Source organism: Gorilla gorilla, chromosome 2, assembly GCF_029281585.2.
Source record: "Gorilla gorilla gorilla isolate KB3781 chromosome 2, NHGRI_mGorGor1-v2.1_pri, whole genome shotgun sequence".
NCBI classification, from domain to species: domain Eukaryota; kingdom Metazoa; phylum Chordata; class Mammalia; order Primates; family Hominidae; genus Gorilla; species Gorilla gorilla.
The window spans coordinates 59,203,138-59,215,275 of NC_086017.1; the positions used below are offsets into that span (position 1 = coordinate 59,203,138).

Sequence of the window (12,138 nt, forward strand, 5' to 3'; positions counted from 1 at the left end):
CCCAGCACTTTGAGAGGCCGAGGCGGGTGGATCATAAGGTCAAGAGTTTGAGACCAGCCTACCCAACATGGTGAAACCCGGTCTCTACTAAAAATACAAAAAATTAGCTGGGTGTGGTGGCGTGAGCCTGTAATCCCAGCTACTTGGGAGGCTGAGGCAGGAGAATCGCTTGAACCCGGGAGGCGGAGGTTGCCGTGAGCCAAGATCACGCCACTGCACTCCAGCTTGGGCAACAAGAGTGAAACTCCATCTCAAAACAAAACAAAACAAAACAAACAAGATGGGTAACAGTCATACTCGATGCAAAGTCTAGCCTTAGTTTTTCTACTGCTACACAATTACACCACCCAGGAATCTCTCCAGTAGTACAAAGTATTGTCCCCTCTACTAAACAATATATTAAGATGCCTAATAACTCAGCCTGGGTCTTCTAAATTCTGGACCCTTCATCTTCCATCTAGCTCCAGGACCTAGGCTATCCTCCTCTCCCACTCCAAGATACTGCTGCCGCAAATATTTTTGACACTTGCTACCAAAATAATCGGGGTTCTCAGACATTTGTTCAGCTTCTGACCTTGGCATCTGTTGGCAGTTTACAAGTTACAAAGTATCTACTTCTGATTTTCCCCTCAACCCACTGAGGTCGGTGAGCCAAATATTGCTATCCTGGTTTTAACAGTGAGGAATCCAGGTCTGTGACACCTTCGCCCAAGGTCACACGGCGAGTCCTCATGGTAAAGGGCTCTCCCCACCCTTAGGGTCCCCACCAACCTTCCCCTTCTCCACATCCCTCCTCCTGGCCCCCGCCGGGCCCGCCCCCTAGGGCTCCAAATGAGCTGAGACGACACTCAGGACCCGCCTGCGCTTTCCCAGAGCTGATCCTGGAGTTCTTCTCCTGAGGGGCAGGTGTCAGGCTACTCTTCCAGGGTCACTACATACCATCCCCGCCCAGCCCCTACTCTAGCCGAGAAAAAGGAGGCCCCTTTTTCTCGGCCCCTGGTTCTGCACAGAGGAAGAGCGAGCCGGGAGCTCACCACTGCGCCCCGCGTTGGAGTGTGGTCCTCATTAAGGCTCCAAGCTCGGACTTCTGAGTCTCCGCATCCGGTCGCTCACGGCAGCCTCCACCTTCCGCCATCTCGGCCGCGGCCCCGGCCCAGCCGGCCCGGACATCCGCCCCGCGCGCGGCGTGCTATAGACCGCGCCCACGCACGCACGCTCGCGTGCCCGCCCCTGCCCCACCTCGAGCCGCGGCCTTCGGCTCCTGCAGCCGCTGTCTTTTCTCCCCTCAGCTCTCGCGCCACCTAGCTCACCGGCGAACAGTGGAGCGGAAAGGCACACGCGAGAGGGGTGGGCGGGGAGCAGCAGCTGCTACTTCCTCCCGCCCTGCCGCCCGCTACGCGGCCGTCGGGCGCCCCTTTCTCTGCTCAGGATGGCGCTACACTTCGAAGCTCTGTTCAGCCCGCCGATCTCAGGGAGTTAGACAGCAAGCCCACGACCCATCGGGCACCCCAGCCTGGCCTTCGAGGTTATCGTGGTCCTAAATAAATGCAGGCCATGTGCGAGAAGCCCGGTAGTTAGGTCTGCTCATTCTCACCCCTGCAATTCCGCTTTCAGCTGGAGGCCTTAGGCGAGTCAGCTGCCCAAACGTGGGATCGGGGCTCCTGCTCCAGCGGCCCTACAGGGATTTCGGGAAGTACCATGTGCACCAGCGCCTTGGGACCAAGACTCAATGGTGTGTTGTAGTCATTAACAGTCGCCTTAAACAATCGACGCCAGAGCCACCTGGCCCACCGCAGAATTCCGTCAGCTCTTCATACTGAGCTACTTGCCAAGCAGCCACAGAGGGGCGATAGCAACAGGGGAAGGAGAGGTACTCCACATTAGTTACCCAGGCGTGTACTTAGTTCCTGGAACAAGATACAACGTCCTGAACACTATGTTTTCCAGTCGCCCCCGCTCACACACACAACCCTCCTCTTGGAGGGAGAAGTAAACCCAGAGGAAAGAGGAAGTCAGGCAGTTGGTCTAGATGCGTCTCCATACACTTGTCTAACAGTCCTTGTCCTCAGAGAAAAATAAGACCTAGTTCCTGCCCTCATAGAATCTAGTAGAAAAGAAGAGATGTTACAGAAATAACCTCAATGCCTAGCAGTATGTGGTAAGTGCATTAAAGTGTGTGAACCAGGCCGGGCGCGGTGGTTCAAGCCTGTCGTCCCAGCACTTTGGGAGGCTGAGGCGGAAGGATAGGTTCAGCCCAGGAGTTAGAGACCAACCTCGGCAACATAGCGAAATCCCGTCTCTACAAAAAAATACAAAAAATTAGCCGGGCAGTGGCTCGCGTCTGTGGTCCCAGGTACTTGGGAGGCTGAGGTAGGAAGATCCCTTGAGCCCAGGAGGTCGAGGTTGCAGTGAGTCGAGATGGCGCCACTGCACTTGAGACTGGACGGCAAAGTGAGACCCTGTCTCAAAAAAATAAATAAATACAAATAAAGGGTGTGAACCGGCCGGGCGCGGTGGCTCACACCTGTAATCCCAGCACTTTGGGAGGCCGAGGCAGGAGGATCACCTGAGGTCGGGCATTCGAGACCAGCCTGACCAACGTGGAGACCAAAATGTCTTAAAAAAAAAAAAGACCGGGCGTCCGGCGCCGTGGTTCATGTTTGTAATCCTAGGACTTTGGGAGGCCGAGGCGGGCAGATCACGAGGTTAGGAGTTCGAGACCAGCGTGGCTAATATGGTGAAACCCCTTCTCTACTAAAAATACAAAAAAAAAAAAAAAAAAAAAGTTAGCCGGGCATGGTGGCCCACACCTAGTCTCAGCTACTCGGGAGGCTAAGGCAGAAGAATCGCTTGAACCTGGGAGGCAGAGGTTGCAGTGAGCCGAGATTGCGCCACTGCACTCCAGCCTGGGCAACAGAGCGAGACCCCGTCTGAAAAAAAAAGGGGGGTGTGAACCAAAGGCTGTAGAACGCCAGGCACAACCCCTGCTCTCATAGGAAGCCTTTGACTTGAGTAGCATTTGAGTGTGGTATTGAAAAAAAATGCTGGCAGAATAAAGATGAGGATGCATGTTACAGAAGGGGAGGCTCAAGGGACCAGAAGATAATTTCTGGAACAGGCAGGACAGGATCAGAGAGTGGGGATTCGGCCAGTTGAGCCGGGCACTACAACGCTACAACAGCCTAAGGGGATCTAAAGCTAGAAAGGAGGCCAGACAGACCATATATCCTGCCTTAAAAGGCAGGCAGGCATTGTAGGAAGTTTTGAAGCAGAGACAAAATGGCTGAGGGTGCTTCACGCCCACGGTGGTGTAACTCAGACACAGAACCATTAGGAACCTCTCACTATGGAGGTGGCTGTGAGGGAGAAGAGGAGAAACAGAGAAGCCATGTCTATTTTATTTTATTATTCTTATTTTTCTACCTATTCCTGTTGAAAAGATGAGCTATGTTTTGAGTCGGGTGAAGGAAGGGGAACTGGCCCAGTGAAAATACGGTAGGTCATTTGAACAGATTTACTATTTTTATGTTGGGTTTGGCCAATTGAAATTAATTTGCACTCCCTGGGTCATCCATCACACACCATCTGATAAGAAAGGCCTCTTGGCAGTTGGGTAGATAGTAGGAGAAAGTAAATATGGAATTAAAACTGCCTTAAATAACCACATAGCAATTAATCCCCTGTAGATAAGAGTTACCACCACATGATGATTCTACATCTGCAGAGCCAACCCTAACAAGTCCCCTTCTATGAAAGTTCTTTGAAACTCGTTTTTGTTTTGTTTTGTTTTTTTGTTTTTTCTGAGATGAAGTCTTGCTGGGTCCCCCAGGCTGGAGTGCAGTGGGGCAATCTCAGCTCACTGCAACCTCTGCCTCCCTGGATCAAGCGATTCTCCTGCCTCAGCCTCCTGAGTAGCTAGAATTACAGGCGTGCGCCACCACGCCTGGCTAATTTTTGTATTTTTAGTAGAGATGGGGTTTCACCATGTTGGGCAGGCTGGTCTCAAACTCCTGACCTCATGATCCACTGGCCTCAGCCTCCCAAAGTGCTGGGATTAAAGGTGTGAGGCACCGTGCCCGGCTGAAACTCTTAAAAATGTTATCAAAAAAGAAACACTACCTTTAGACCTGTTATTTATGGAAAAAGAAAGTTGAGGCCAGGTGCGGTGGCTCACGCCTGTAATCCCAGCACTTTGGCTTTGGAAAGCCAAGGCAGGTGGATCGCCTGAGGTCAGGAGTTCAAGACCAGCCTGGCCAATGTGGTGAAACCCTGTCTCTACTAAAAATGCAAAAATTAACTGGGCATGGTGGCGAGCACCTGTAATCCCAGCTACTCAGGAGGCTAAGGTAGGAGAATCACTTGAACCTGGGAGATGGAGGTAGCAGTGAGTCAAGTTCGCACTACTGCACTCCAGGCTGGGTGACAGAGAGAGACTCTCTCAAAAAAAAAAAAAGTTGGTTACTGACATCGGTTCAGAATCTACATTTCAGGGTGTCTACTTCCCTCTTCTTTTTTTAGCATTTTCACCAAACCATTTATGGCAGTCTTAAGGAAGACAAGTAGGACAAGTCCTCAGCACCACTAGAAAAGGGGACAAAACCTAATTATAAAAATGAAAAATTTGGACAATATTTTTAAGTCAGGAATTTAGTGCTTTTAATAGCTATAAAAATAGCGCACTAATTATTGGTAGCCCTTAAAAATTAATATTAGGATTGCAAAATATTCTTCTTGATATCTGGGTATTTGGAGGGAAAAAAAGAAAAATAAATAAATAAAAGATTACAAAATGCTGGTAGTTGAAATGTGAAGAATAAAGTGAATTCCATAGTTGGAAGATCACCTTTTTTTTTTTTTTTTTTTTTTTTTTGAGACAGAGTCTTTGTTGCCCAGGCTAAAGTGCAGTGGTATAATCATGGCTCACTTGCAGCCTCGACCTATTGGGCTCAAATGATCCTCCTACCTCAGCCTCCCAAATAGCTGGGACTACTGGTCTGCATCACCATGCCTAGCTAACCAGACTACTGGTCTGCATCACCATGCCTAGCTAATTTTAATATTTTTAGTATAGATGGAGTTTCACCATGTTGCCCAGGCTGGTCTTGAACTCCTGGCCTCAAGTGATCATCTGCCTCCCAAGTGCTGGGATTCCAGTCATGCGCCACTGTGCCCGGACTACAAGGTCACCATTATTTACAAAGTCTTTAAACTTTGTTAGCCAGTTTGTTTGATTTAAATGGTGGGGGTGGCCGGGCGCAGTGGCTCACGCCTGTAATCCCAGCACTTTAGGAGGCCAAGGCAGTTGGATCAGGAGGTCAGGAGTTCGAGACCAGCCTGACCAACATGGTGAAACCCCATCTCTACTAAAAATACAAAAATTATCTGGGCATGGTGGCATGGGCCTGTAATCCCAGCTACTCAGAAGGCTGAGGCAGGAAAATCGCTGGAACCTGGGAGGCAGAGGTTGCGGTGAGCCAGGATCGTGCCATTGCATGCCAGCCTGGGCAACAAGAGCAAAACTCCGTCTCAAAAAATAAATAAATAAATAAATAAATAAATAAATAAATGGTGGGTTTTTTTTTTTGTTTTTGAGACAGGGTCTCATTCTGTCATCCCCGCTGCAGTGCAGTGGCACAATCTTGGCTCACTGCAACTTCTGCCCTGCTCCCCAGGGCTCAAGCGCTTTGTCCACCTCTGCCTCCCAAAGTGTTGAGATTACACGTGTGAGCCACCGCGCTGAGCCGTTTTTTGTTTTGTTTTGTTTTTTGAGACAGAATCTCATTCTGTAGTCACAGCTACTTAGGAGGCAAAAAAAACAGGGCCAGGCATGGCTCACTCCTGCAATCCCAGCACTTTGGTAGGCTGAGGTGGGCGGGTCACTTGAGGTCAGGAATTTGAGACCAGCCTGGCCAACCTAGTGAAACCCAGTCTCTACTAAAAACACAGAAATTAGCTGGGCATGGTGGTGCTCGCCTGTAATCCCAGCTACTTGGGAGGCTGAGGCAGGAGAATCACTTGAACCCAGGAGGCGGAGGTTGCCATGAGCCAAGATCATGCCACTGCACTCTAGTCTGGGCAACAAGAGCAAAACTTCATCTCAAAAAAAGGAAAAAAAATTTTTAAATTTAAAATAAAACAATTAGCCTGGCATGGTGACGTGCACCTGTAATCCCAGCTATTAAGTAGGCCAAGGCGGGAGGATCTTTTTAGCCCAGGAGTTTGAAGTTGCAGAGAGCTGTGATCCTATGATCGTGCCACTGCACTCCAGCCTGGGTGACAGAGCAAGATCCTGTCTCAAAAATAAAACAAAAAAGAGAACTGGAAACAATGAACATCTGCCTGCGTGTTCCTGTTGTGGTAGTGACCTAGGGACTTGGGAGGAAATGACAAGGGTGACTGATTCAGCTCAGGAGACATCTTGGCCCCAGAGCTGTGTTCTATGTTGAGCCACTTTATCCTAGAGAGAACCATAGGCCCGGTAGGACACCAAGATCCCAGAAGTGGACAATCCATCCATTACCAGAGGACCTTGGGCCACAAGAACAGAAGAGAAACCAGGAAGGGAGCTAGAAGAAAACCTGGCTTATTGGTCACATACTGGTTGATCTTGGACTGTGATGTCTAATTAAAGATTCATAATGTTGGCCGGGCGCGGTGGCTCACGCCTGTAATCCCAGCACTTTGGGAGGCCGAGAAGGGCGGACCACGAGGTCAGGAGATCGAGATCATCCTGGCTAACACGGTGAAACCCCGTCTCTACTAAAAATACAAAAAATTAGCCGGGCGTGGTGGTGGGTGCCTGTAGTCCCAGCTACTCAGGAGGCTGAGGCAGGAGAATGGCATGAACCCGGGAGGCGGATCTGGCACTGAGCCAAGATTGCGCCACTGCACTCCAGCCTGGGTGACAGAGCGAGACCCTATCTCAAAAAAAAAAAAAAAGATTCATAATGTTGGGCTGGGCACGGTGGCTCACACCTGTAATCCCAGCACTTTGGGAGGCCGAGGCAGGTGGTTCACCTGAGGTCAGGAGTTTGAGACCAGCTTGACCAACATGGTGAAACCCCATCTCTATTGAAAATACAGAATTATCTGGGCATGGTGGTGCATTCCTGTAGCCCCACCTACTTGGGAGGCTGAGGCAAGAGAATAGCTTGAACCCAGGAGGCGGAGGTTGCAGTGAGCCAAGATCGCACCACTGCACTCCAGCCTGGGCAACAAGAACGAAACTCCGTCTCAAAAAAAAAGATTAATAAGGTCTGGGTGTGTGAACTTTATGCTTTTTTTTTTTTTTTTTTTTTTTTGAAACAAGGTCTTACTCTGTCACCCAGCCTGGAATGCAGTGGCGCAATCTCGGCTCACTGCCACCTCCGCCTCCCGGGTTCAAGGGATCCTCCTGCCTCAGCCTCCCTAGTAGCTGGGATTACAGGCACCCGCCACCGCGCCCAGGTGATTTTTGTATTTTTAGTAGAAACGGGGTTTCACCATGTTGGCCAGGCTGTTCCTGAACTCCTGACCTCAGGTGATCCACCCGCCTCGGCCTCCCAAAGTGCTTGGATTACAGGCTTGAACTACCACGCCTGGCCTTTAAGCTTTATTTTATTCCAAATCATAAGGTTTTTGTCTTAGCTGCTACCACAGTTTTCTTTACACCTGATAGGACTTGGCTCTCCCAAGTTATTCTTGGTCCACACTTGGCCAGCACTAACAGAGCACACATGGCAGTATTCACAAATATTAGACATATTTTAATTGGAGGTGGCAACAGGGGAGAAATATTTTTGGTTCCTTCTCACCTGTGCCTCCTTAACCTGCCCAGGGGACTGTGAAAAGAAAAAGATTCTAGAAGCACACTTTAGAAGAATTAAATGTCTTCTCAGTGATTTCTAACCTCTGTTATATAAGGATTAGGTTCTTGCAGAAGATAATAGAGGCAGCCGCCCCGTCCGGGAGGGAGGTGGCGGGGTCAGCCCCCCGCCCGGCCAGCCGCCCCGTCCGGGAGGTGAGGGGCGCCTCTGCCCGGCCGCCCCTACTGGGATGTGAGGAGCCCCTCTGCCCGGCCACCACCCCGTCTGGGAGGTGTACCCAACAGCTCATTGAGAACGGGCCAGGATGACAATAGCGGTTTTGTGGAATAGAAAGGGGGGAAAGGTGGGGAAAAGATTGAGAAATCGGATGGTTTCCGTGTCTGTGTAGAAAGAAGTAGACATGGGAGACTTTTCATTTTGTTCTGTACTAAGAAAAATTCTTCTGCCTTGGGATCCTGTTGATCGGTGACCTTACCCCCAACCCTGTGCTCTCTGAAACATGTGCTGTGTCCACTCAGGGTTAAATGGATCAAGGGCGGTGCAAGATGTGCTTTGTTAAACAGATGCTTGAAGGCAGCATGCTCGTTAAGAATCATCACCACTCCCTAATCTCAAGTACCCAGGGGCACAAACACTGCGGAAGGCCGCAGGGTCCTCTGCCTAGGAAAACCAGAGACCTTTGTTCACTTGTTTATCTGCTGACCTTCCCTCCACTATTGTCCTATGACCCTGCCAAATCCCCCTCTGCGAGAAACACCCAAGAATGATCAATTAAAAAAAAAAAAAAAAGAAGATAATAGAGGCAAAAAACTGAACAAGTCTCACAGAGAGGAAGTGGGATCACTTTTTTTATATGGAGGAGTTGTGCCAATGGACAGATTCCATTCTGGTTATGCCACTTGTGTTGATGGCCAGCCCTCTTTGGGCACAGGGTGTGGCAGCCTGGGCCCAGGTGCCGCCAGTGTCTTGTCTTCCTCCTGTAATTCTATTACCATCACAGTCTTAACCGTGAACCAGTATTTAATGTTAATTTGCATGTATCCTTTGCCCTTTCCACAGTGCAAGTTCTCAGTAGGCATTTCTTGCATAAATGAAAGAAAGAATGATTCGGGTATTAGTCATTTCTTCACTGGACTAATAGTACTTGAGTATTATGTGCTCATGGTCCCTACCCTCCAGGGGTTCACAGTGTGGTTAGGGATGGAGAATGGTTACATATGTAATACAGTATTGTATGTTGTGTGATAAAAGTGTCACAGGGGCCGGGTGCAGTGGCTCACGCCTGGAATCCCAGCACTTTGGGAGGCTGAGGCGGGCAGATCACGAGGTTAGGAGATCAAGACCGTCCTGGCTAACACCGTGAAACCCCGTCTCTACTAAAAATACAAAAAAATTAGCCCGGTGTGGTGGTGGACACCTGTAGTCCCAGCTACTTGGGAGGCTGAGGCAGGAGAATGGTGTGAACCCAGGAGGCAGAGCTTGCAGTGAGCCGAGATCGAGCCACTGCACTCCAGCCTGGGCAACAGAGCAAAACTCTGTCTCAAAAAAAAAAAAAAGTGTCACAAGAACATGAAGGGTCATGCCTGCAGATACTTCCCTGGGAAGGAAACTTAAGCAACTAGTGTAGAAAGCAAAGGCATACTTAATATTCTTTTTGGCCTTTGGGGGTATATGATGACATCCACAAAGGATGCTCAGGAGACCAGGACTTTATTTTTTATTTTTATTTATTTTTTTAAGACAGAGTCTCACTCTGTCACCCAGGCTGGAGCACAGTGGCGCAATCTTGGCTCACTGCAAGCTCCGCCTCCCGGGTTCATGCCATTCTCCTGCCTCGGCCTCCCGAGTAGCTGGGACTACAGGCGCCTGACACCACGCCCAGCTAATTTTTTTTTTTTTGTATTTTTAGTAGAGATAGGGTTTCACCGTGTTAGCCAGGATGGCCTTGATCTCCTGACCTCATGATCCGCCCGCCTCGGCCTCCCAAAGTGCTGGGATTACAGGCGTGAGCCACCCCACACAGCCGACTTTATTTATTTATTTATTTATTTTTTTTTGAGACAGAGTCTCGCTCTGTTGCCCAGGCTGGAGTGCAGTGGCGCCATCTCTGCTCACTGCAAGCTCCGCCTCCCAGGCTCCTGCCATTCTCCTGCCTCAGCCTCCCGAGGAGCTGGGACTACAGGCTCCCGCCACCACGCCCGGCTCATTTTTTGTATTTTGTTTAGTAGAGATGGGGTTTCACCATGTTAGCCAGGATGGTCTCGATCTCCTGACCTGGTGATCTGCCGGCCTCAGCCTCTCAAAGTGCTGGGATTACAGGCATGAGCCACCGTGCCCGGCCTATTTTTTTTATTACTTTTTTTTGTGTGTGTTCGACAGAGTCTCACTTTGTCACGCAGGTTGTAGTGCAGTGGCACAATCTCGGCTCACTGCAACCTCCACTTCCTGGGTTCAAGCAATTCTCATGCCTCAGCCTCCCCAGTAGCTGGGGACTACAGGCGCGCGCCACCGCACACAGCTAATTTTTTTTTGTATTTTTTGTAGAGATGTGGTTTCGCTGGGCCAGGCGTGGTGGCTCACGGCTGTAACCCTATAACTTTGGGAGGCTGAGGCGGGTGGATCACCTGAAGTCAGGAGTTCAAGACCAGCCTGGCCAACATAGTGAAATTCCATCTCTACTAAAAACACAAAAAATTAGCCAGGCATGGTGGCAGACGCCTGTAATCCCAGCTACTCAGGAGCCCGAGTCAGGAGAATCACTTGAACCCGGGAGGTGGAGGTTGCAGTGAGACGAGATCACACCACTGCACTCCAGCCTGTGCAACAAGAGCAAAACTCCAAAAAAAAAAAGAAAAAGATATGTGGTTTCGCCATGTTGGATGTTGGCCAGACTGGTCTTGAACTCCTTACCTCAGGTGATCCACCCGCCTTGGCCTCCCAAAGTGCTGGGATTATAGGCGTGAGCCACTGTACCCAGCCTGAGACCTGGACTTTAGATTCACTCATATGTACATGCACACACACACAGTCATGTGCTGGGGACAAAGGTGACTGGGGTATTCTGCTGCAGGGAGATTTAGATTCCCTTCACTTGCTTCCCTATGAAGCCAGGTGGTCTTCAGAACTGTAGGACACCACTGAGGGTAAGCTACATGTGTTCCTGAATGCTGCTAGAGCTCTAGGAATTTGGATCAAGTGGGCTTGCTTTGTGGTCTCCTCTACTGGTCTTGAGGGCCACAATTACACTGGACCTGTGAGGGGCACTAAAAGTGGGTCTCCCAGGAGCCTCTGCGTCTCTTCACAGCCAAGATCACGTCACCTGCCCTTACATTTACAACAGGTAAGGCTGGCTAGGAAAATATTCTGCCAGCCAGTTAGGGGCAACAAGTTGCCTAGCACCCCTGCCCAATACACCACTGTCATGTCATGTCAGTCTCAATGCTTCTAGATGCAACTAACAGAATCCCCAGCAGCAATTGGCCCACCTATTTGGTGGTTCTTGTTTTTTCACATGACACGTCTGGAGTTGAGTTCTTGGGAAGGTCAAAGCTGAAAGACATCAGTTTGTTTATCTGGGGCCTTCTAGTTCTTTGCCTTCAAAGCTCCAACGTGGCTGCCTTGCTCCCAGAATTTTGGGTACCCTCAACAACACCCACCAGTGAGAAGGGAGAGAGGAAACAGGATCCTGTTTCCTGGGATCATGGGGGCTTTCCCAGGAGCCTCTGCATCTCTTTGTAGCCAAGATTAGGTCACCTGCCCCTATCTTTACAGCAGGAAAGTAGATTCTGCCAGCCAGCCAGGAGGAAGGACTTGGGAATGGCTGTTGAGTAGAGATAAGCAATGTCTCTGTACACAGCCTCTCTGAGAGGCAGTGAGAATTACACCATTTCAGGGCCAAGGCCTATGAGACCTCATTTCTTGGACAAGGACTTCTGACATTTGTCCCCCTCAGCTCCCAATCAGTCAGTGTCTGATGTGAGGCAGATACCCATTAATCTCTGTGGCTGGCTGGAGCTGGGCTTTATTTCAGTGCCCGCCCAGGTGTGTCACACCTGTATGTGAATGCATACTCTTCCCGCTTACTTGGTGAGTGCAGTAACAAAAACATGTCAATTCAGAGTACTCTGATAGGGATCATGGCCTGCTCTTTATAAACCCATGCTGTGTTTTCTTGGGAAAAAAAAATTTTTTTTTTTTTGAGACAGGGTCTGTCTCTGTTGCCCAGGCTGGAGGGCAGTGGCACAATCTCAGCTCACTGCAACCTCCGCCTCCTGGGTTCAAGCGAGTCACCCACCTCAGCCTCCCAAGTAGCTGGGACTACAGGCACACGCCA

At 49.9% G+C, this 12,138-nt stretch overlaps 1 protein-coding gene across 5 annotated transcripts in view; it reads right to left on the minus strand.

The window, feature by feature from the left end:
* USP4 (ubiquitin specific peptidase 4) overlaps positions 1-1,620 on the minus strand; it is a 64,333-nt gene extending 62,713 nt beyond the window's left edge. Inside the window, exon 1 of one of the 5 annotated variants that reach the window (XR_008678327.2) lies at positions 1,035-1,247. Coding sequence is in view for 3 of the 5 variants with exons in the window: in XM_031008950.3 (XP_030864810.1) it covers positions 1,035-1,135 (101 nt within the window). In the remaining 2 variants the exon portion in view is untranslated. Of the gene's footprint in view, positions 1-1,034 lie in introns of all 5 variants that reach the window. The other 4 variants (XR_008678328.2, XM_031008950.3, XM_031008951.3 and 1 more) reach the window with 4 other exon arrangements.
* Positions 1,621-12,138: the final 10,518 nt, after the last annotated feature.